This window comes from Haliotis rubra, unplaced genomic scaffold (genome assembly GCF_003918875.1).
Source record: "Haliotis rubra isolate DU_JTF1 unplaced genomic scaffold, ASM391887v1 Scf1086, whole genome shotgun sequence".
Lineage (NCBI taxonomy): Eukaryota > Metazoa > Mollusca > Gastropoda > Lepetellida > Haliotidae > Haliotis > Haliotis rubra.
Window position 1 is genome coordinate 219,390 of NW_025764988.1, and position 26,216 is coordinate 245,605.

Sequence of the window (26,216 nt, forward strand, 5' to 3'; positions counted from 1 at the left end):
AAAAATGACTGTGAACTGATACCATATTTTCTGGTACTACTATGTATTTACTAACATCTTCATCCAGAGAGTATAGCCCTGTGGCAGAATACTGCTGACTCAGGTGTTTAACAGCATAGAAGCAAACTCATTTAGTTTTACATACCCGCACATGTTGGCAGTCGTACTGACGATGAGGCAGACAAGCACCGAGCCAAGTGGATTGACCATACAGGTTCCTGTTAGTGCGATGCAGTATTTCTCTCTACCTCTGCCTGTGCACCTCCCTCTCTCTCTCTCTCTCTCCCTCCCTCCCTCTCTCTCGCTCTCTTTCTCTCTCTCTCTCTCTCTCTCTCTCTCTCTCCCTCCCTCCCTCTCTCCCTCCCTCTCCTCGCTCCCTCCCTCCCTCCCTCCCTCCTCTCGCTCTCTCTCTCTGGTTCTACCTGTTATTCTGGTATCGCTCACCCTCTTTCGGGTAATTGTGTATCTGTTGTGTATCTCTCCCTTCAATGCAATCTCCCTTTGTCTGTAATACTCTGTAATATTCTTCTCTTCCTACAGTGCTATATGTATATATACATATACATATATAAATATCTTTCTCTGTAATGGTGTTATTCTTCTCTTCCTCTTCCTGTAATACAGTCTCCCTTCAGTTGACGATCGCCAGCGTAATGACGGTTGAGTTGACGTAGCGAGATGTTTATCATGTATGTTAAAGAATACACATCCACATCCCCTGAGACACTGAGTACTCTTGACAATCAACGAGATGGGTTTTTTGTAGGGCCTAGCATAGAGTATGCATGTGCATCAAGGTTTGTTGAGTGCGCTTTCCTGGTTCAGTTCACATTTCATCGTACACATGTAACCCGAGGTGACACTGATGTTCCAGAGAGTCTATGCCGCTCATCAACTCATCACCACCGTGTTATGTTTCCAGTTACACTTCAGAATACGCCCGTAGGGGTCCCGCGGAGTATGGGTGGTGGGGTAGCCTAGTGGGGGTCCCGCGGAGTATGGGTGGTGGGGTAGCCTAGTAGGGGTCCCGCGGAGTATGGGTGGTGGGGTAGCCTAGTGGGGGTCCCGCGGAGTATGGGTGGTGGGGTAGCCTAGTTGGGGTCCCGCTGGAGTATGGGTGGTGGGGTAGCCTAGTGGGGGTCCCGCGGAGTATGGGTGATGGGGTAGCCAGTAGGGGTCCCGTGGAGTATGGGTGGTGGGGTAGCCTAGTGGGGTCCGTGGAGTATGGGTGGTTGGGTAGCCCAGTAGGGGTCCCGCGGAGTATGGGTGGTGGGGTAGCCTAGTTGGGGTCCCGTGGAGTATGGGTGGTGAGGGAACCTAGTGGTTAAACCGTTCGCTCATCAGGCCGAAGACCCGGGCTCGTTTCCCAACATAGTTTCAGTATGTGAAGCCCATTTCTGGTGTCCCCCGCCGTGCTGGAATATTGCTAAAAGCGGCGTAAAATTTCACTCAAGTGGAGGACCCTAGTTCTATGTCTGAGAATTATAATGTGCATATAATAATAATGGTGGGTTCGAAGAGGCAGCGTTTCCCGAGCAAAGTCCCATTCTCTGTCTCCAGATCAGGAGAGTGGCCGAGTTCTCCACCGGAAGCACAACCTTTCTGACACTCTGGGTACATATTCTCAGGAAAGTTCTTGGTGGGTTCGACTAAGCAGCGTTTCCTGGGAGGAGTGCCATTCGCTGTCTGGGCTACGTGTAGAGGGGGCGAGGGCCCTGAGCTGATAATGAGCCTTACCAGCCTGACTCTGTCAGGATCACCCGAACCCTCTCTGCTGCATATTTATCTTAATCTGTAAAATATAATAATAATAGTCTTTTTACATTGCGCATTTATCCATGCACACTGCATGCTAAAACCGCTGGCATATTACCCCTGGTCAACGAATCCAGAACACTCCCTGAGGAGAACACAACCGGTCGCCGGTGAGGTGCTCAGGGTTCAAATTCATACTATCATCGTATCATACCAGGTACTGCTGGGTGGAAAGAGTGTACAAATATCGCGTGTGGGTGGGTGAGTCTTATTCCCCTGTCCCCATGACAGTCTCCTTCTGTGTCTCGATAGATCTGACAAAAACAGGACATGATCCACAACATATGAAGGAGTGGATCAAGTATGACAACACATACGTCCAGGATTCCTCACACAGGTAGTTTATGTGATCGTTCAATTAAAAACTCAACTTTACTAAATAGGAAAGGATGTATCTCTTTTTTGCAATTGGTAACAAAGTGTATCCTTTGAAATGCGTGAATGGGCAAGGAAAACGTCTTCGCTAGCTATTATTCCTTCTGGCACACCTGCAGCTGCTTGTTGTGACTTCAACTGTCACGTGAGCGTCTTGTTCTGTCTGTCCTAATAGCTTCATCCACAGGCTGACTGTTTCATTGTTAAAGGCACAATGTCCTTACGACTTGCCTGAAATCTATAATCGAAACTTCGGGGCTTACAGCTTCCAAAGAGAGAATGCTTGCCATATATGGAATGTAAACAATTGCTCCGTACATCGAAAACTGTCACAAGCAATGTTGTCGGTGGTTTCAGTAACACCTTGAATTATAGAATATTCGTAAAGAGTGAGTGAGTGAGTATAGTTCTACCCCGCAGTCAGCAATATTCCAGCTATGTGGCGGCAGTCTGTTAATAATCGAGTCTAGACCAGACAATCCAGGGAACAACAGGATGAACAGGATGTCTACGCAACTGGGACACACGTGTCAACCAAGTCAGCCAGCCTGACCACCCGATCCTGTATTCGTAAAGAGCGCTCCAAGGGACATAATTCTATGGCGTTCGCTTGAATAATATTCGGCTGGTAGAGGGCGCGAGAGTCGTTTTAATGTAACGTTGCATTAATTCATTCGAACTTTTTAATTTAATAACGTAATCTAAATACGTAATTTGTTTTGGAATAACTTATATGGTAACTTCCCTGAGGGCAGGTAGATAATATTATTGAGAGAAATGAATTACGTATTTTCAGAGAACTGTGGTGTGAAATAGTGTCTTTAAAATTTTATGAGATTGAAATGATTTCTTTGCCCGTGTCCGAGTTCTACTGTTGTAAAAACTGACTTATCCTAAAATCCCAATGTACTATGTGGGTCAGATTATACAGAAAGTACACGTGGCAAGGAAGCCGCAGCCAGATATATGAAACTCAGATTTTAAGATCAAACACATCTTAGAGGTGGCCATGTGAGTAATATTTGGTTGTGAGTGTGCTGTTGTTTTTTTACTAAGGAAATTAATATGCAATGTTGTAAAAGATCGGGTTTTGTGACCAGCTGAACAGGAGCGCGATTTGAGGAAGACAATGCATCGTCACACATCGATGTCATTTTGTTTCATCTCTAACCAGAAAAGCCTTGAGTAAAAGTTACATGCAAATCCGAAACCAAGTCGTTTGAGGTAAAAATGTTTGTGAATTGTATATCTTTATCATCTTTATCATCACAAGGAAAGGGTGACTAAGTTTCAAACAGTAAATGTTATGTAATTTTCAACATTGCTACTTTATTGGACACAGAGAGTGACGTTTACAATTCCTTTTCACAAATAAAGTTTGCATTGTACATAGTACAGTTCTCATCATTCCACAGATAGTTTTCATAGCGCCGTTTGATATCCAGACAGTGTTCCAGACCACCACCGTTATCGGGTTGACCAGGACTCCAGTGGCTGTAGATCATGGGCTGCTGACCCTCCCAGAGCCAAGTTCCTTCTGTGTTCAGATCAGTAGCTCCAAGATAATAGTTAGCAGCTGAAATGAAGTAGAAGATGATTTTAAGTCCCAGTACCGTACCAGCTTACGGTTCAATGGAGTAAAGGAACAAGAATAAGCAGAAATGACATATCATATTGCCTAATTTTACCATTAAACTGTTGAAAGATTATTTATGCTATCTGCCGTCGTTATGGTTATTCTGAAAAAAAACACACTTCTGGCGTAGCGGGTGAATGAAATCAAGGGAGGTAACGACAGTTGTCATCTGCAAACTTTCCACATAGCGGATATGGGATTCAGCAAGTATATTTAGAGTTAACTCCCCTGGCGCTTAAAATGTTGAGTGATTACATGAGTAATTATTAAATAAGAGTCTGGAAATCTGAGAGCACAACCCTGTGAGAAAATTGGCGTCTACTTGTGATGGTGGTGATAATATATTTTGACGTTTTTTGCGCTACAGTTTGCCTGTGTTTAGACACACTACATGTATTCTTGCTTGACACCGGTATAAAAATCTACCCCGAGACGTTGCACCATAGTATAATAAAGAAGTTGGTATTCATGAAGTATGGTACTTTTTCTCATAAATATATGTGTCGTATCAATATATACTCTGCAAAAAAAGAAACGCACAGGTGAAAACTCAGGAATGTAAACACTTTATTTTGTTTCCAAATAAAACTTTAACTAATGATCGCACGAACGTAAAATTTCACATGGATGTTGTCAAGAGTCAGCTATCATTTGTCTCTGAAACCATTGCACCGGGCGTACAGATGGCGTGGAGGTCAGTACCTGTTGTGACCACCTCGAGCTTGCAACACAGCTTGGCACCTCCTGTCCATGGACATGATCAGTCTTTGAATCCGTGCTTGGGGGATCCTCCTCCATTCCTCCTGCAAGGCTTGAGACAGTTGTTGCATCGTTTGGGGTTGAGGCTGACGACGTCGAACGCGTTTCCCAAGCTGGTCCCACAAATGCTCTATTGGGTTCAAATCGGGGGATTTTGAAGGCCAGGGAAGAACTGTGATGTTCTGATTCGTCAGGTAGTCCATCGTGATGCGAGCCACGTGCGGTCTGGCGTTGTCCTGTTGGAAAACGTGACGTTGAGGGTTGATGACAGGTAAAAGATGACATTGCAGAATTTCATCCCTGTAACGAATTGCAGTCAGGTTACCACGGACGTGCACCAAGTCACTTCTCCCGTTGTAAGAAATGGCCCCCCATACCATCACACTTCCCCCTCCAAATCTGTCCGCTTCAACTACACAATTACGGGCGTAACGTTCGTTTCTCCGTCTATAGACCCTCGTCCTACCATCGTCTTTGAAGTTGGAAACGAGATTCGTCGCTGAACCAAATTCGCTGCCAATGTCTCCAATTCCATCTCTGGACGTTCCTGCACCATCGAACACGTGCCAGGCGATGATGAGGTCGTAGTGTGCATCCTACGTGAGGTCGTCGAGGGCGTATCCCGTGCTGTCTGAGGCGATTTCTGATGGTCTGGGCGGAGACGCGGCGAAGACCTGGGACGTTCTCTGCTGTTTGTGTTGCTGGGACGGCCCGGTTACGTAAATGGAACACCCGGATGTAGCGGTCCTGTGCAGCATTGGTTACGTGGTCTACCACTCCGAGGTCGGTCGCGGGTCGAGCCCAGTTGATTGTAGCGCCTCCATAAACGGGAAATTGTTGTGTGATGCACGTTGAAGTGTCTTGCAACTGATGACTGAGATTCGCCAGCCTCAAGACGTCCGATGGCGATGTTCCGGTCAGCTTCGCTAAGTCGTGGCATGTTGAATTCGTCAGTAAACTGGCGTTGAAAGTGAATTGAACACGTTAAACTGCCTTCCTCATATACCCTACACACTGGTGCATAGGTGAAGCAACTTTCACGTGCATATCGTTCGAAGTGTCATTTACACGTGAAAATTTCATGATATTTTCAAAAACCATCATCAAACAACAATATTTCATGAAATGGTGTGTTTGAGCGATACTTAATGGATATGAACAAGTATACATTATGTTTGGTTAAAGTAACCGGGTTTTGTTTGCATAGAAATAAAATAAAGTTAATTTTAAATTTCATTATCACCTGTGCGTTTCTTTTTTTGCAGAGTATATAAACATAAAACAGAAGGCATGCCAGTTAGTATTGAGGCATTAAAAACTAAAGTGTGTAAGAGTAATTATTCCAATATGGACATTGGTAATTACGTTTAAGAAAAGGTATTCTTAATATTTTCTGACATTTCATTGCAAGAATTTTTCAGACTATATTGTTGTTTTAAACATGATGTCATAGAAGAAACTATTTCGATAATTATTTTTACAACTTCAAACATTCCAACGATGCGATTTATTCAATATATGTCCAAAGTGCACCGCGTTCTATAATCGTTGTCTGTTTAATGCATTCAGCAAACATTCGGTGTATCCCATTTCATCATAAACTCGTACAGGACCCTAAATTTGCAATGCTATCAGTAAATGTCAACGTTGGCGGATCTTACGTACGTATATGTGCATAGGTCAGTGACCTTGCGCCACATGGCCTGATGTCCCCATCTAAAACACCTGACTGACATGATCTCCGGTGAAGGAGAAGGGCCCAGATCATTGACAGAGAGGCACACGGATGGTGCGGCTTGTCATAGGTGTCGCCTCACCAACGACGATGAAAAATCGTCAACCGACTTCTGCATTCGTGCAAGTGACAGAAAGGGTCTCTGCACCAGGAGGGCGGTGGGGGAGCCTAGTGGTTAAAGCGTTCGCTCGTCACGCCGATGACCCGGGTTCGAATCCCCACATGGGTACAATGTGTGAAGCCCATTTCTGGTGTCCCCCGCCGTGATGTTGCTGGAATATTGCTAAAAGCGGCGTAAAACCAAAACTCACTCACTCACTCTGCACCAGGAACATTGGTCACTCATGCACAATGTACATTCTGTCACGTGATTACCGTCAACTTTTACCATTTTGACTATTATTCGACCAACTACAATTAACATGGCTGCGGTCATCTTCAACTCTACCGCTGACTTTTGTCTTCCGTCTGTCCACCATCCTGAACTCTGAATCGAATGCTTTTTATCAATAACATAAGCCGTAGATAGTGGCTTCAAGCAACAATGTATCTAACTATCTGTTGATTTCCTTTTTTTCACCCTTGTCCACTATCAACAAAGGCAACGTGGGCAGTATTGGCCTCTATCTTAAAAAATGGCATCCGTTATTTGTAATCATTGTCTTTGATACAGTGAAACACGCAGGCATCTAACACTCTCGGGAAAGCTATCACTGGATGTTTAAATGCCAGATTCATCATATTTACAGATTCGTCAACAAAATGCGATTCTTTAAACTTACTCTTCAACACAACAAATACATTTTCCTTCTTCTTGACTAGAAGACTACTTTATGTTCCACTGAATAAAACTGTTAACCCAATAGTAGTATCTGTCAGTTGTGTGCAATGTGCAAGACCGGAACTCATCATTCCTTCTTCAAAGCTTTTTGCTGTGAGGTTTCTCTGACATTATTTGACTGCCTCCGTGGTGGAGTGGTTAGAGCGTCCTCCTGGAGAGCGGAAGGTCGCGGATTCGATTCCCAACCGTGTCATACCAAAAGACGTTAAAATATGGTACTTGTTGGTCCCTGCCTGGCGCTTGGCATTTATGGGTACAACAAGGACTGGTCGGCTCGGAGTCAGTATAATGCGTCTAGCACTATAAAACCAGCATAAGTCTTGGCTAGTACACGCAGCCGCACATGCACATACACACGCATGCACGTCGTCATATGAGCGAAATATTCTCAAGCACGACGTTAAATCCAATTTCACCTCACCTCACCTCTGATATTATTTTAGTGTTTACTCTTTCATCGGGCCTATTGTGTGTTTCATTGAGGTTGTGTTTCACAACTATATTTTGGTGTTAGATTCGTATTTTCTGTCATGTTGCGTGTTTGATCAGTTTGTTTACTGGCGGCTTAGTCGAAGATGTCGGTGTTTACTACCAAGTCATCCTCGATAATCTTCAGGGTATACGTTCCAATAATTCCCCACTATACCCTGGATGCATCTTCGGCTCGAGCCGATGATTTTATTACCTCCCTTGGTTGGCTTTTTATCAAATCAGGTGTCTACACTGGGAAGTTGAGCATACCAATCACAACTCACTTTCGCTTATTGAAATATCTAACCGATTAAACTTGGCAAAATAATAATATATTGTTGCAGAGGTTCTAGCATATATTTTTTTTAAAGATTTCAGATGTGTCGATTTGTCTGTATGTTTCCCAACAAAATCTGAGTCGCACTGCGAACAGACTTTCGCGTATGCGACCGCTATCTTTGTCGACACTGGCAAGCTCGGTTGTTACGGCTGCTTATCTGATTGGCTACTGTGGTAATAAAATCGTCAGCTCGAGCCGTAGATGCATCCAGGGTATAGTGGAGATTTATCGGAACGTATACCTTGGAGATAATCGAGGATGCTACCAAGTGTGACAAGTGTCCCAAAGAGTGGAAGGATCCACATGGTTGGTGTCCCGACTGTTTGGACATGACGTGAACCAAGGTCCTCCGTCTGTCTCGGCGCGGCTTAGTGCCTCTCCGGATCATGCTTCCGGTGTTGAGGATCTGGATACTCCTCCCCGTGTTCCATCTTCAGCGGAGGTCTAGGTCAATTAAGATTTACTTCAAGTGGAGCCAGGCAGACTTTAGAGCTTTGGTGAAGACATTGCGGTGGACCTTTAATGCTGACTCCCGGATTAGGGAATCTTGCACTACCCCTCATAGAAGTTCAGTGGACACTGTGGTGACTGTGGAGAAGAAGGTTGCGGCGGCGACCTTTACTCATTCTGGCTTTGCTCCTTCAATGACGGATCTGGTCAGTAGGAGAATTCCCATTACCTACCCTCACATACTGGTTGTGCCTTGGACATCAAGGACCTTGTGAATGTGGTTTGTCACAAGCACAAGATTCAACACTCCCTGACTGGTTAAGTGGGACGCGGAAGTCCGAGCCATGGCGGTTCTTTCTGACATGATAGTGCACACCAGCGATGCCCTTGGTTCGGTTCTAGTGGAATCGGACATACCTGAACAAGCCCCTGAGTTACTGACAAGCTTTGGGAGAACTGGCAAGCATTGTGCTCAGATGCCAGCAGCATGAGAGAGCTTGACTGCATCGATTCTCTTGGCCTGTAAATCCTGCTTTCTGGAGGGTGCGAAGCTTCCCGATCATCCGAAGACAGAAATCCGCACATCCCCAGTGTTTCAGATCAGCTTTTCACTTGGTCAATATAGTAGACAGTAGTATGAACAGGCATGGGTCGATCTCATGACCAAGACAGCTGAGAACTCTTTCGCAAGGTCGTGGTGTAATCGACTCCTTAGAGGCCTACTTTTCCGTCACTCCAGGATCACATTTGGCAAGCCAAAAATTAAGAAGTCTGACAATACACCCAAGATCCTGTCCAAGCCCCCTGGCAGGGGGCGTGGCCAGAGGAGGCAGTGACGTGGCATGGGTGTCTCCATCCCTTCCCGCTCCAGCCACAGACCCCAGCGCATGTGTTTCTTTACCAGTTGGCAGTCGTCCGTCGATGTTCCTACCCAGCTGGCACCAGATTTTAGATACAGGTTTTAGTTCTCCACCGTTTACCACTAAGCCAATAGAGGCACCCCTAGCCAGACAAGCAGCTTCAGTCTGTGTCACAACTTTTGAGGGTGATGCAACCACTAACGCTCTATTTGCACCAGGTCGGCGTTCCCTTGGAGTTGTACCTTGACAAAGTATTCGTGGTGCGACTTTGTCTACGGCTGCTTGTCAGACAGAAAAACTAAGTCATCAGTCTTTTTCTTCGATTGCATCTTCGTTGGGGTCACTTCCGATCGTCACTTCGTCTGGTAGTTCCCCAAGAGAGGCTTCACGCCTACTAACCTCTGATCCAGCAGGTGCTGCGCACTTCCCTCAAGTTGAGAGAGTGACAACACCTATTAGGCTTTCTCAGCTCCACTCAAGATCCGACGTCCTGAGGACGCCTGATGCTCAGAGCACTTCAGAGGTTTCTGACCCTGTGGGTCAGTCGCAAGGACCTTTTCATTCGGATCCCTTGTCCCCGCAGTCTCCACCAGTACCTAGAGTGGTGGCTCCAACCATCGAGTGTCCTGATGCCATTCGAGGCTACTCACAATCTTTTCATGGATGCATCCAAGGGTGGGGTGCTCTAATGGACAGGACAACATCAGCCAGGTTGTGGTCGGAAGAACAAGGTCTTCACATCAACAACCTGGAGTTTCTGGCACTGATCCTAGCCTTAGATCCCTGTGATGGTTGTGACCGACAATGTGACACTTGCGGCATTCATCAACAAATAGGGCTCAACGAAGTCGGCATCTCTACTTATCCTGATCTTCTGTCTTTTCAGTATCGCGGACGAGTTCAGAATTCAAGTGAATGCGCCTCATATTCATGATGTAACCACCATTCTGGCAGACGCCCTCTATCGACCAGATCTTCTTCCACCGATGGAATGGATGCTGCATCAAGCCATCTTTCGCCAGAAAGCTGACCTCCGGGGTCGACCCATCATGGATATGTTCGCCACAAGATGCAACAAGCAGCTAGAGACGTTCATTTCTCCAGTCCCGGATCCTCTGACATGGTGTCTTGACACTCTTGCCGTCAGCTGGGATGGGTTGGATGTGTACGCCTTTCTCTCCCAGGCCTCATACTTAAGTAGTAGAGAAGATTGAGCCCACCAATCTCCTTAGAATGCGTCTGGTAAGGCCTGCACGCCAGAGGTTTGTGGCACCAATAGAACTGACAACGGTCCACCTCTACCTCTGCCGGATCGGGTGGATCTTCTGTTGAGCCCACACACGTGGAAACTTCACCTGGAGCCAGAATGGTTTGCGCTGCACATATATGGCTTGACCCTCATTGGGGTCGAGCCCTGGGTCAGACATAATGTGAGGCTTGGGAGACCACCTTCGCCAACTACTACTTTCGAGATCTTGCCACTCAGGACCTGGTTGGACTGTCCTCCCTGGGTCCCCTAGCCTTTGCTCAACACACACTGGTCAGATCGCGAAGTCTCCCCAGACTGTCCAGTATCAGCATTTGTCCTTCACTTTGTATGGTAAGTAAACAAACTCTGTGACAAGGTATTTTGCTTACGTACGTGATCGGCATGCCTAAACGTGAGCCTATACCAACCCTACTCTCTCAAGTCACGCAGTCTGTGACACTTAGTCTCACACAGCCCTGGCGCCAGTGGGCGTCTGGGGTTGCCTGCTCTGGCCTTTTCCTGTAGCAGGTAGCCCGTGGGTACCTCTGTATCTGTCGTGGTGCAAGTTAAAAGAATAGAAAATTCAGAGTAGGTTCTTATTTTAAACTTACCTGCTTCACGGGTAAGTACCCGGCCTCCCCACTTACCGGGGCAACTTCTCATTGGTTACTTTTCGACGGAATGATGAGTTTCCAGTCATGCGCAGTGCACACATATGGTGATACGTGGAGTCAGTGAGTGAGTTAAGATTTAAAGTCACATCGGCAATATTTCAGCCATATCGTGACTAAAACTAGTTCTAAATTTATAATACATACATATCATATATAAAACCCTGTCAACGAAGGACAGTAAAACCACTAGATTATCACAGATTGAGTTAAAACTAGCTAGCATATATCTTTAAAAGTAGAAATTATTTCTGGACAATACAATGTAAAAATGGGCTAAAGATCGCCAACAACTGAAGGGATAAATGGAATTCAACAACCTCCAATGTAGGTGGCTAGTCCCTGTAGAATTGGAAGCTGACCTTATCCTGCTACTGTTGTCTGCGGAGGATGCACCAAACGCACCTTAATGCCTAATCCAGTTTTAGTGTACGCTCATTACGTGCATAGAACAGGTTTATCCACTTGCAACGAACATCGTTCTATGTGGGTAGGTTTAGGACATAAAGTGACACAAGTGAAGTTTCTGTTTTGGTTTAGTATATATTCACAGAGGCCATTCGAGCCTTTTGACAGAAAATGATGATCACAATGCAATGTGGTCGGTTCCATATAAGTCGACTGCAGTCACTCCACACACGTGTATGTGTTGGTCAGTTGGGCTTAACGCCCCAAGGCTTCACCCTTTTATATAATTAATATCGTGACATGTATATTTTTTCGGTTTGACCATATTCACATTTCACTCTCCTGATAAATCAGATATAACTGTATAACATTAGATGACATACACACCAGTGTTAGCAGTGGGGTAGCCTAGTGTAGCTCTCGTCATGCAAAGCCAGATTAAATTCCCAATATGGATACTCTGTGGGTTGTGGAAAACAAATTCTAGCAATAACACCTTTGTAGTAATAGAGCACTAGTTACAGTGATAGACTGTGATGTCGCCTCACTACTTGAGGACAACTTACCTCTTCCATGGCTGGATGCATAACCTCTGACAAAGTCATCTTCATCCTTGCTGGTCACTTTGGCGAGGTGGCTTCCAAGGTACTGACAGAAGGACTGTAAGGATTACATTAACAGTTAAAACGTGTATATTGTGAACTTCAGGTGTGTGGATTATTATTATATTACAGGATATTTATATTTATTATAGGATATTAATGTACCGCACAGATCCACGTAACTAGTACATGTTCAAGGCGCTGGTATTTTCCCCCTCGATCATTGGATGTCAATCTCAACGGCATATCGTAGTATCAATCTCGGTTCCTTGGGGATCATACAACTCTTGCTGCCACAAGGCGCACCGAGGACCTTTCCCATCCTTACGACGAGGTACCCATTCACAGTTGGGTGGACTGGACACATAGTCACAATACTTTGTCCAAATTTACTAGGTGTTTGCAGGTATTCATGTGGCCACCATCTGATCATATACCAACGGATTCGTGGGTTCTTTTAAGTGCACAGGGCTGTGTACTGTACACTAGGGGTTGTGACAACACTGAAAGAGTCTGCACACAAAGTTGACTCCAAGGTTTTTACACCCGGTCACAGGTGGGCTCGATCCCGAGACCTCAAGTTCCCGGGATCACTAGCCTGACGCCTTAGCCAGCTCGCCCGCCATGCTGGGACTGATGAACTCAATAACGACAATCAGGACCATTCACCAAAGTGCAATTATTATATCAATAGCTTAAATATGGATCGAATGTAGAATGGTTGTACACTCTTCAAAAAAGGAAACGCACAAGTATTGCGTTAGTTTAAGTGCAATTATTTCATGTAGTGTAAAAAGTCTAAATTTCAAACGTTTATAGACAAAGAGTTCGCCAAACAACAGCAGTCATTATTGTTGTTTATTGTTTACTTGAGTCCACAAGATGAGTACTTTGGATGGCCACCATTGGGCAGCAATTACTGCTCGGCACCGTCTCGGCACGGGGTATTCTCGGGACGCCAGACAATAGACAACATTTTACAAGACTTCGGGCAATACTCAATTATGAAATTATATGGAAAAGAAACAAGTTTGTTTTTTTCTTTACAACTTAATATAAACACAATGGCGGTGGTTTCACAATTGTTCAATCTGTCCCTGGTGGCCCAGTCTCTTTCTTGAAGGTTTGAGTATTTTATTATTAGAAATCGACAAACCTCAATTTCATTCGGAACAGCAGGCTGGTTGTGTGCACTGGGCCGCTTGGTGAGGATGTCGTTGACGGTAGATATAATTGATTTACAATCCTTAATGAATCATTAGTCTTCGCTTCAGAATTCTGTAAGTGTGCTCCATTCACGCGGAAGTATCTTCCACTTCGAGATCTCGGAATTCATTTTTTGTAATTTAACGGTACGGTTGCCACAGGGAAAGTGATGCATGATTGACCTCATTTTGCCAGAATTATATAGTGCTATTTATTGACACTGATTAAACGTTTGAGAGAATTTACGCACCTATCATTCTATATACTTATCGGATTGAACATATTTTATGAAATCAGACAACACTGAAAACAATTTCTGAGTGAATGCACTCCCCTATCATAGTTTCATGCTTACCAGAGTGAACAGAGTTCATGAAACCTCAACAATTCCGGATAACACAGTTCACATGTTAACACTTCCCGACCAGTTACTCCCTTTCAAAAACAACAGACATCAAACGTACACCGTCTGTCCACATCCTGCGAATGCAAAATTTCAGGTCGTCCAGCCCTGAGAATGAACCCTCGGCACAGTCTGGATAAGTCGACGAAGTCGTTCGTGCGGAATTCTTCCACACTTTTCCTGCATTGCGATGTCCAGTTGTGGAAGTACCTGGGGCCGTGTTTTGACGTTGGTGTACACGTTTATTATCCCACAGGTCTATCAGGTTTCGATCTGGTGACCGGGAAGGCTATGGCAAGACACTGACGTTAGATTTTGGCAAGGTAGCGGACCGTGACGCCTGCTGTAGTTGAAGTAGTGTTGTCATGCTGGAACAACTCCCTCCGTCAGTCCATAAACGGAAGCATGTGACGTGCGTTGATGTACAGATTTGCTGTCAAATGCCCCCTGAAACACTACTATATCAGATCTATGTGTGCTGGATATCGCACCCTACACCATGACACTGCCTCAACGAATCTGTTGACCTGTCGAATGCAATTAGGGGCAAAGTTCAATTCTCTGACGAGAAACACGCTGTCCTCTATCTCGCCGGTGAAGAATAAATCGTGCATTTTGATTTGCATGTTTTATTGGTGACGTTTTGGCGTAGATTTCTTAAAACGCTATTAAAACACGGGAAAAAGTGAAAATTGCCGCGTTTTGGTGCTGAAACTGTTTACAATCACACAAAAATGACGTTTTGGAAAGGAAGAGTATATTTGTATTGCTTTGAGTCAAATATTATCGAAATCTCCTATGCGTTTCCTTTTTTGAAGAGTGTATTCGTCTAATGATCGTCTTGTGCAGCATGCCAAAACTCATGATGAAAACAAGGCACTCCACAGCTATATAAAACGAGTCAAGTATGTTGGACAGAATCTCAATGTCAATGTTGATTTTGTTGACGGTTCTGGACTGCTGGATACAGAAATGAGATTCAACCAAACGAGATGGCATAGACAATCAGCCCAGACATTTTGAAGGGAACGTTCTCTGATCACCAGCTGCACCGAGGTGTATGTGAAGTGTGTAGAGGGCACATTTGGTTGTGGATGCAGTCGGCTGGCCTGAAGAGTGAGACACAAGGCCTCCTGCTTGCTGCTCCATCATTCACTCCCCATGTGTGTCAAAATGTAACGAATTTAATGAGACTGTCTGTGTCAGTGGATCCCTGCCAAGTACTGACACAAATATCTTAGGCGACATGACGGTATTGTTCAGTCCTTTGCCATGCCTGTGGCTTTTACTCCAAGGTTCAGTCATGGTTCTACCCAGAGTATGTAAAGGGCGTCATGTAAAAGACAATTACAAAATTCTTTGGAATAGGCCCGTATACAGCCTCATATATGATCTTGTGAAAAAAACAATAAAAACTATATGTATCATTGAATTTTATGTCCCCTTTGATTACAATGTTATTGACAGGATTCAGGAAAAGCATGATAAAAATATGCGGACCTCGCCTTGCATCCCAAGTACACTATGGTCAGAATCCCCATTGTTTTGAGTGCTCTTGGTTTGGTACCTCCTGATCAGGTGTGCGCCAGCGTTCTCAACCAGAAACACAGCCCATCTGACACTCCGGGTAATGCAGGAGGCTGCAGTGTTGGGGCGTCTACATATTCTCTGAAACGTTCTTGGTGTCTTCGACTAGCAGCGCTTCATGGTAGAAAACCCATTTGCTGTCTGGGCTACGTGTTCATGGGAAAGGGTACCTGAGCAGGTAATGAATGCTACCAGCCTGACTATGGGTCACCCGAACCCACTTTGCTGCATACTAATTTTAATCTATAAAAGATTATGATACTAAATTTGTATTTTATGACTGTGCCCTTGTGTACGTCACCATTTTCCGATCAGGATCCCAGCCTGAGAATGATTTTACTAAGGTGTATAGTCAATAGGTAACACAAATCCAATGCTATGAATACAAGATAAATATAAGATACACATAATATTTTATGTAGGTGTTCAAAAACCCTATCGATTCAAGGAGCAGAAGCGACTGTCGAATCTGAAAAAAACCTTGAGGCGTAACATGTTACTGGTTGAGTTTATGACAAGAGCTATTCCTTTGTTTTTTTCAAGAAATGTTTGGGGAGTTTGATTCGTGTTTGACGTATTCCAGGTGTGTGACTAGAGTCAGCATGTGAACTAAAGTCTAAAATCCAATGATTTGCGTTAAAGAGTGAGTAAGTGAGTGAGTGAGTGAGTTATTATTTAACGTCACATGGGCAATATTTCAGCCATATCGTAACGAGATTTGTGTTAAAGAAAACTCATCTTCGCAAATGGGATATTATGATGAACTAGCGAGCCTGACTACAAAATCACGTTTGTGACATTTTACCACGTGTCGCGGGTTCCTGAAGATTATTTCAAACCCTTGTTTTCAACTTCGGTTTACTACACGTGTCCATAAACTTGTATATATTAAACAAAATAGAAACTTTGTCCATGAATATACGTCTTCTATATCAAATGTAACCCAGGTGTGCGGAAATAAAAAGTAAATAAACCCCCAAAGAACAACTCTGACAAATTTCCCGATGATCATTTTAAAGAATTTATTTAGTAAACCAATGTTAGACAAGGTAAGAAAATTGTTTTCCTGCTATGCAGGTGTATTTTGTAAATCAAGCGTTAATGCAGTAAATTATCTGTCATTGAAATGGAAATCTTACCCTTGCTTCAGGAAAGTTTGCCATTGTCGAGGAGAACCAGTAGCAGGACTTCTTATATAGTACAAAACCTGGTGGACATGGCGAGTTAACAGCAACAACTGATGCAAGCGCGAACACCAACAGGGATGCTGTTTCACACCTCATTGTTTCACTTACACAGAGCGAAGTTTCTCCACGTCGTCACAGCTTCGCAGCGCTCTCTCTCTGTGAATTGTGCAAAATATCAAGTCAGCGTATATACATGTATTCCTAAATGGCAGGTGATCACGGATATATCATGTCACGTTAAATGTTAGCGTGACTGAAACGATCAAACAACAACAGCTTGCTGAAGTGTTCTGAGTTTTAACAGAACGTTTACACCAGTCAGGATGTGTTCACACCATGGCACCCGATTGTACCTCAAATTTCACTGATTGTTCGTCGATTTCGTTGAAACTGGTGGTTGGGATCACTGCGACATGTTGTAACATTTAGTTGTAATCCAACACGGATTTGTTGAGTAAATAGATATTTTGTTTGGTTGGTTTTCCTGATATTATAAGTAGAGTGAGTGAGTGAGTTAAGATTTAAAGTCACATCGGGCAATATTTCAGCCATATCGTGACTAAAACTAGATCTAAATTTATAATACATACATATAATATATAAAACCCTGTCAACGAAGGACAGTAAAACCACTAGATTATCACAGACTGAGTTAAAACTAGCTAGCATATATCTTTAAAAGTACAAAATTATTTCTGGACAATACAATGTAAAAATGGGCTATGATCGCCAACAACTGAAGGTAGATCACCATACTAGGGACCATGGGGACTTACAGTGCCTTTGCTAACTGCATGGACCCTAGTTGGATTTACACCATCCCTACAGCCGCTGGCGATTGTAGGACAGGTTTAGCCGAAATTTAAAGGAACAAATATACTACGTTTAAAAATCGGGTAAGCAAAAATTTAACTTTGAAGTTTTGGGGCTTACGTACAATCTCAGTTACTAATCTAAACTACCAATAAGAAAATACATATCTATTTACAAATCAGTTAACAAGTTTAATTCTTTTTAAAATGCAATAACTAAATGAGAACGTATATTACTAAAAAAGATCTTTCATAGTTTGTGATTTGAAATAGATATCCCTTCTCATTGAATATTCAACACAGTCAAGCAGGACATGCTTGACCGTGATTCTTTCTTCACAGGGGATACAAAACGGAAAATCCTCACCTTTTAATAGGTACCCATGAGTATATCTTGTGTGGCTAATACCACATCGTCGTATGATGACCTCTTCAAATCTGGACTGACAACCCAAGTAGGTGTAACTGATAGTTGGTTTTATTGCATGTTATTTATTGATACCTACTTGGCTGTCCCACTTCTTTTGCAGTAGCAAGAAACGTTGCTGGTCACCAAACCCGATATCAGCAATATGTTTATTATAGGATATTTATATAGCGCACATATCCACGCACTAGTGCATGCTCAAAGCGCTGGTATGTTTCCCTCGGTCATTGGATGTCAATCTCAACGGCATATCGTATTATCAATCTCAGCTCCCTGGGTAGCATACAACTCTTGCTGCCACAAGGCGCACCGAGTTATTGCGGCATTCCCATCCTTACGAGGTACCCATTCACAGCTGGGTGGACTGGGACACATAGTCACAGTACTATGTCCAAGTTTACTGCACGTTGTTCTACCCGCAACTAGGTGTTTGCAGGTATTCATGTGGCCACCATCTGATCATATACCAACGGATTCGTGGGTTCTTTTAAGTGCACAGGGCTGTGTACTGTACACTAGGGGTTGTGACAACACTGAAAGAGTCTGCACACAAAGTTGACTCCAAGGTTTTAAACCCGGTTACAGGTGGGCTCGATCTCGGCACCACATGCTCGCTGGATCACTAGCCTGGCGCCTTAGCCATCCCGCCCAACACACCACAATAGCAACTGTCATGCCATGAATACATCTGGTTTTTTAATTAAACAGCTTTTGTACTCACTATTCTATTGCATCAATCGATTTTGCCAATTTGTAAAACATGAACACATCTGCAAAATTAATGCAAACTTTGTAACTGTTTTATCAGTATGATTATAAGTGTGAATGCTTTACTTATACTTTGATTATATAGTCCAACACTTGTCGAGGATAAATATTTCAATGTCAAAACAGTGAAGGATCTTTTTAATGCTAATTATCATTTTTTAAAGAAATAGAAGTACTAGATAATGGTTTGTAAATAGATAAATATTTTATTATTTGTAGTTCAGATTAGTAACTGAGATTGTTAGTGGCTGTACCCTCAAAGGGGGTTGAAGTATTGTAAAATTAATGTCCTCCTGAGAGGGTACGTAAGTCCGAAAGCATTCAAGGTAAATTTAAAGCTACTATTATTTTAATCGTAGTATATATGTTCTTTTATTTTGTGGCTAGATTATCTTAAATTGCTAATAGCTGAAGGTATGGTGTAAATCCAGCTGGGGTCCACGCAGGAAGTAAATGTACTGTAAGGTGAGGTTAGGTGAAATTGGGTTTCACGTCGTGCTTGAGAATATTTCGCTCATATGACGACGTGCATGCGTGTGTATGTGTATATGCGGCGGCTTGTACTAGCCCAGACGTAAGCTGTTTTGATAGTGCTAGCCCACTAAGATAACATGCCGCAGTGAAGCATGAATACCCCACTCAGACACATTATACTGACTCCGAGCCGACCAGTCCTTGTTGTACCCATTAATGCCAAGCGCCAGGCAGGCACCAACAAGTACCATATTTTAACCTCTTTTGGTTTGACGCGGTCTGGGATCGAACCCGCGACCTTCCGCTCTCCGGGCGGACGTTCTAACCACTACACCACGGAGGCGGTCCAAATGTACTGTAAGTCCCCATGGTCCCTAGAAAGGTGATCTACCTTCAGTTGTTGGCAATACATAGCCTGGTTCTATATTGTGTTGTTCTCTTTAAAAACATCATTTCATGATAACATGCTAAAGCTGGAATAACAGGCAAATCAAACGTCAGCATCTTGTCATGGCGTTCCTGATCCTGAGATAAGCATCTCTGTGACGACATCGATAAATGTGTTCGTCAACGTTAACTTACGCTACAAATATTTGCATAATTAGCAACGAGCTGCAGGACAAATAGACTTAAATTCCACAAGACAGGACCAGTATACACATCCCATCTATCCAAAAGAGATGCAATGAAGAGATAACAGTACACTGTGGTCACACAAGGTACTCCCCAGAACGCAGCGCCCTCGTGGACGGACGTGCCTCGTGACAGGGACATCAGTTTTGCAACTATGTCGACAGAACATGTGACTATCACCATGCCAAGTTTCATCCTTGTATCAATCACATATATGCTCTTATAATTCAGCACAGTGAAATATTCCACAGTAAGCCCGTGGCTTTTTTTGTTATGACGGTAAGAGATGGTCTCATGGTGTTTTCCAGGTTTGCACACAATATTGAGTGCCCGGAATACGGAAACATTATGTTTATGGTTGTTATGAAATACAATATCGTTCTTCCTTCTAATGTAGTGATTTAATCATTGATTTTTTAAAAGAGATAGATTTGTTAAATGAATTTTGATATATGTTTTGTTAATAGATATTTTTTATAATTGGTAGTTCAGATTATCACCTTCGATTGCTAGTGGCTGTATCCTCAAAGGGGGTTGAAGTAGCGTAAAATTATTGTCCTTCTGAGAGGGTACGTAAGTCCCTAAAACTTTCAAAGTTAAATTTTCACGTACCAGGTTTTTAAATGTAGTATTTTTGTTCTTTTAAGTTTCGGCTACATTATCCTACAATCTCCAGCAGCTGAAGGGATGGTGTAAATCCAGCTAGGCTCCATGCAGGTAGCAAAAGTAATGCAAGTCCCCATGGTTCCTAGTATGGTGATCTACCTTCAGTTGTTGGCGATCTATAGCCCGTGTTTTATATTGTATTGTCTTCTTTAATTGGAATGTTTTAGCTTTGCTCGCTAGTTTTATATTATATCTGTGATTATCTAGTAAGTTTACTGTCCATCGTCGACAGGTTTTAATCTTCAAAATGTTTTCACTTTTTACTGTATAAATTATTTTCGACACGATATGGCTGAGATATTGCCGATGTGACGTTAAATATTAACTCACTCACTCACTCTAATGTAGTGTCTAGTGTGGGACAGACATTCGGTCACCTAACATTCACTGCAGCATTGAATCAACAATAATTGCTGATGCTTAGATGAACACGACATCGGCATGGGAGACATGAAAATATATATGAAATATATATGAGACATGAACAAATAAATAACCCCCCATATTCTATATATGGTATTTAAAACAGATATACAATAAATGGTAATATTCGAGTTTTGGAACATAAAGAAACATCCACAAATATAGGATTGTCGACATGAGGGTCATGAACATCACGTTTTCCTTATTTCCCCTTTTTATTTATTTATTATGAAAATTATTCGTGTAGATCATTGTTTGTGAAATGCAGTGATTGAACTAATTTGCTTTTTACCTTACATGTTCCAATATCCAAGAAAACATTAATCTGGATTCTATTTTTTTAAAACTGTGAAGTAATACCTTTTAATATTCTACCACTTCGGGCATGATCGTCACTGAACTGAAAAACATCTGGTGCAAGAGTAAATATTCCGCACGATGTGGACGGTTTCCATCAACGGAAATCTACCAACGTCAATGTTAACAGGGTGTAATATAATCAATAAACACATAAACTGGACATCTGGTATATTACCCACAATGGGATTGATTGGTGTATAATACTGCTATCATCCAGGTAACAATACCGACGATGCAAAGTGGCATTGTTTCTAGATGGGGTGGGAGATGAGCGTGTACAGAGAGATCAGGCAGGACAGGGAGGTGTAGTGGAGGGTGGAAAGATCAAGCATGAGAATTGGGGGGAAGGGGCCATCAGGTAGTAGAGGAGAGGGTGGAGATATCAGGAAAGGGGAGGGGGGTTGAGGCAGGTGACTGATGCGTCTGTCGTAACACTGGTCGAATATGCTTAAATGTTGCATTGTTCTGGCGTCCAACGCGTATGGCGTTAAATTTGACGGTAGACCATGCTCTGGCTGACACGATATTACGGCTGATTAAGAATTATTTGTAAAAACAAAACAGAACAAATATAGCAAAAACATGGCTGGACGAACACTCCCTATGCATTGGGATTATGTGTATACATCTAGATACTGTGTGTATACATCTAGATACTGTGTGTATACATCTAGATACTGTGTGTATAATCTAGATACTGTGTCTATACATCTAGATACTGTCATTCGTCAATACCAACAAAATATGTATGTCGTAAATGACAAGCAATTTCGAACTCAACATAAAAAACCCAAACTATTTTCAACGCGAAAGTTATACCTATTCTTGACGCCATAAAATGATGGACTTGATTGTCATTAGTTTGTCCAAATAACAAGTATTTTCTGATAATATCGTCGAATGTCCCAAAATATCACTGCAGTCTATTTTGAATTACATTTCACTTGTATCCACACATAGAGGTTATTCTCAACTGCATTCTTTTATTTCTTGTTGAATATTGACAAAGTTTTCACACATAGTTTTACGTTATTATATCGATCTAATATGTTGCAATAGGTAAGTGTTCTAAAGTGCTCACGGAAATAGAAATAAAATGGTTTGGGGCGTATATTTCGTAGTTTTGAACACAACTAAAGTTTGATTGTTAAATATTCTATGACTATCGTTTTCCCCACATGTTGTAAAATCATCCGAAATGAAATTGAAATTTCATCAAGGTCAAAATGTACGTTTCTGATGCAAGCAAGCGTATGCAACTGTGGTATTCTCTGCATACTATATATTCTTTGAAACACTTCATATACCATTCATCCTTTATTTCTTTTTATCCTAATTGATATACAAAATAATTGATTTTGGGATTTTCTTGGTACATTTTTCATGCCTGTACCTTTGTTGAATGTTAACTATTCTTACGCGTTCATTCATAGCTTTTATTGTCAATTACACAGTCGCTATGGCAACGCACGTGCAAATGCATCTTCCCGTCTAAACAGTGCTGCAGGCGGTTGTTACCACCCATTGTTGAATGTGACGTAAGTTATCAATGTGTTGTGAATATGTCAATTTTCGTTATTTTCACCAGTAAAATGCTATTTTGGATGATTAGAGGACCAAATTAAAAGGCCTAGTTGGGAAACAATAGGTAGTTTTAACAAATATTAAAATAATTATATTTTAATAAACAAATAAACGCCCCAAACCGTTTTATTTCTACTTCCGTGTGTACTTTAGGTTGACATTCTGGGTTCCGAGTGCCTAGGTTTGGTTAGGCTGGGTACTGACCCAATGTTTGACCAAAGTCTAAACAACTGGTGCTGTCAAACACACCCCAGCGGTGTGACATGACAGTTATGATAAAACGGAAATATTATTCATGATCAGGGTGCCGTTCCACTAACCGATCTTAGCCCTATGCCAATCGTAAACCCCTAAAATCCCAATCTTAGCGTGACGTTACGATCGGCATACCGTTCCACTAACCAATCTTGCCTAAGTCAATCGTAAAGTTAAGATTCAAAGTCTAAGTTGCTCATGACCAACTTAGGATAGCTAAAATCAATCGTAGAGAAACCAAAATGGTGACTTTCCTATTCTTTGTGAAAAATAAGAGCGAGCATTTCACCGTAAGCGTCCCCTAAAGTCCCCCATGAAATGAATTTGTATATTTCTGTGATGTAAACAAACACTGCACTGAAGCCTTACAAATGTCAGGCCAGTCTGACCACTGTCGTCATGGGAACACAACCGAGCGAGTCGGTGTAACACATTTGTACAACAATATTGCAACGTCATGGTTAAGAATAGGGACAGCCGTAAAGTGAACAATGTTCTGAAGCAAAAAAGATACAAATATGTTTGATTTCACTGCGCATATTTGGTGTGGGATTCTAAAGACAGGCCGCGTGTTATTCAAGACCACTGACAGATTCTACATACGTTATATATAGCCTCGTCACGCCTTGTTTATTCTGATTGACAAGGTTCAGGCACATATTAAAAGCTCTGACACAATTGACATTTTTTAAAGTCCAGACTTAAAACCTGTTCTCAGTATATTACTTATAATCTCGGCTGTAAATAATCTCGTGTAAATTATCTGTACACAGCGCTTTGAGCATGCCCAAGGATGTGGAATAGGCGCACTATAAATATGCATTTATTATTATTATATTATGCTTGATACCCAGCGTTCTCACGCACTTGCACCTGAAACCAAGGTGCTCACTACCCTAATATTTTGCTCTAGGTTTTTTCTCCACCTTTACACTTGGTTGGGAAAATACCCATGAAGGCCCGGGTTAGAATATTGAACTTCAATAACCCATGCCTGTCGTAAGAGGCCACTAACGGGATCGGATGGTCAGGCTCGCTGACTTGGTTGACACATGTCATCGGTTCCCAACTGCGCAGATCGATGCTCATGCTGTTGATCACTGGATTGTCTGGTTTAGACTCGATTATTTATAGCTAAGATACATAGCGTTCACTAACATGAACGCTCATGCTAGTGAACGCTATGCATCTTAGCTAGATTATTTACAGACCGCCGCCATATAGCTGGACTATTGCTGAGGGCAGCGTAAATCTAAACTCACTCACTCACTCAGTTGGTTCGTAAACTACTTCCATCATTTGCTAGACTATGCAAAGGGAGATAACTCGTGCCTCGCATTCCTCTATCTCTCGCACGAAAGAGTCTCGATCTAAGCTTGGATCGGATCGTAAGATCGGGACCGGCTACGATCGGCCTAAGATCGGTTAGTGGAACGGGTGTAACTTTTAGCTAAGACGATTGTAGAATTGGCGTAACTTGCTAAGATTGATCTTAGTAAAGATCGGTTAGTGGAACGGCACCCAGAGCCACGTTAACCACTTGAAAATTCAGACACAATCAAAACCAGAAGAACACATCTTTCCAAAAGAGTTTATTTCAGTAAAACGTGGGTGCATTCAAACACACACAACATCAGCAGGATTGCAACGTATGTAGAAGAAACCAAACAGTCTAGTGGAGCGGTGTTCAACCGAATATAGTGATTGTGATGTGTCAAACAGTAAACAACATACTTGTCCACCCCATTGTATCTATGCTTGAATAACGCCCATTGGAATCGTTTGAACCGAATCGAGTTACCCGTGGATACTCTTAGTAGCCTTCTTGGGACATGCACCTTTTCTTGCCACCAAGTCTGGGAATTCCCTGTGCACTTATAGTACTTTATTATCAATAACTGATGACCTTCAATACCTATAATCACACTATGCAATAGAACATCATTCTAAGAATGTTACATTACATCCTTATCATATCGTCTTTATCTGTAAACCAACCAATCCATATCATAACATAGCAGCACAGCATCCGTTACAATTCAGTTTCGCAGCATCCCATTACTCATCGTCCACTTGCATTCTAAACAAACGCCAATTCATCGCATCAAGCCAATTTTGAAACAGATCATCTTCTTCAGCCCATCTCGCGACACGCCATGTCCTCTATTAAAACATCATCCCATTTCATCCCATCTCACTACTGCATTTCATCCAAACTAGCGATACATTACTCCAAGAATGTAGCGTTCCTACAGGGGACCAATACAGTACGTAACGTATGTAGTTTCAACACACATTTCATCCAATCTAGCGATACATTACTCATTCCAATAATATAGCGTTCCTACAGGGGACCAATACAGTGCGTAACGTATGTAGTATCAACACACACTTCATCCAATCTAGCGATACATTACTCATTCCAAGAATGTAGCGTTCCTACAGGGGAACAATACAGTGCGTTACGTATGTAGTATCAACACACACTTCATCCAATTTAGCGATACATTACTCATTCCAATAATGTAGTGTTCCTACAGGGGACCAATACAGTACGTAACGTATGTAGTATCAACACACACTTCATCCAATCTAGCGATACATTACTCATTCCAAGAATGTAGCGTTCCTACAGGGGACCAATACAGTACGTAACGTATGTAGTATCAACACACACTTCATCCAATCTAGCGATACATTACTCATTCCAAGAATGTAGCGTTCCTACAGGGGAACAATACAGTGCGTTACGTATGTAGTATCAACACACACTTCATCCAATCTAGCGATACATTACTCATTCCAATAGTGTAGCGTTCCTACAGGGTAACAATACAGTGCGTAACGTATGTAGTATCAACACACACTTCATCCAATCTAGCGATACATTACTCATTCCAAGAATGTAGCGTTCCTGCAGGGGACCAATACAGTATGTAGTTTCAACACACATTTCTCATCTGATCAAATTACTTCAATACTGCAAAGGATGCTGATGTGACCAGGACACGTATACCGTTTATTGGGTGTGTATCTTACAGGTGATTTTTGAAGAACTGTGCAGGCACAGCTGTTTACGCACTTTCCATTCTCCTGTTTGCCGATGTTATTGCAATATTTGGATGCTATGTTATTAATTTATAAAAGAGAGTTAATATTCTAGAAATCTGTTGCAACAAGTGGGGACTCTCTGTAAGTACCGACAAGACCACGGTCGTA

The 26,216-nt window shown here is 42.5% G+C and overlaps 1 protein-coding gene across 1 annotated transcript; it reads right to left on the reverse strand.

Moving 5' to 3' along the window:
- Positions 1-3,499: 3,499 nt before the first annotated feature.
- On the reverse strand, positions 3,500-16,758 carry LOC124282155 (perlucin-like). The gene is made up of 3 exons (XM_046718119.1): positions 16,548-16,758; positions 12,177-12,270; positions 3,500-3,766 (listed from the first exon to the last, which is right to left on the reverse strand). Exons 1-3 carry the CDS (start codon positions 16,689-16,691, stop codon positions 3,543-3,545), a joined length of 462 nt encoding a protein of 153 aa, XP_046574075.1. The 5' UTR covers positions 16,692-16,758; the 3' UTR covers positions 3,500-3,542.
- Between the last annotated feature and the right edge of the window lie 9,458 nt (positions 16,759-26,216).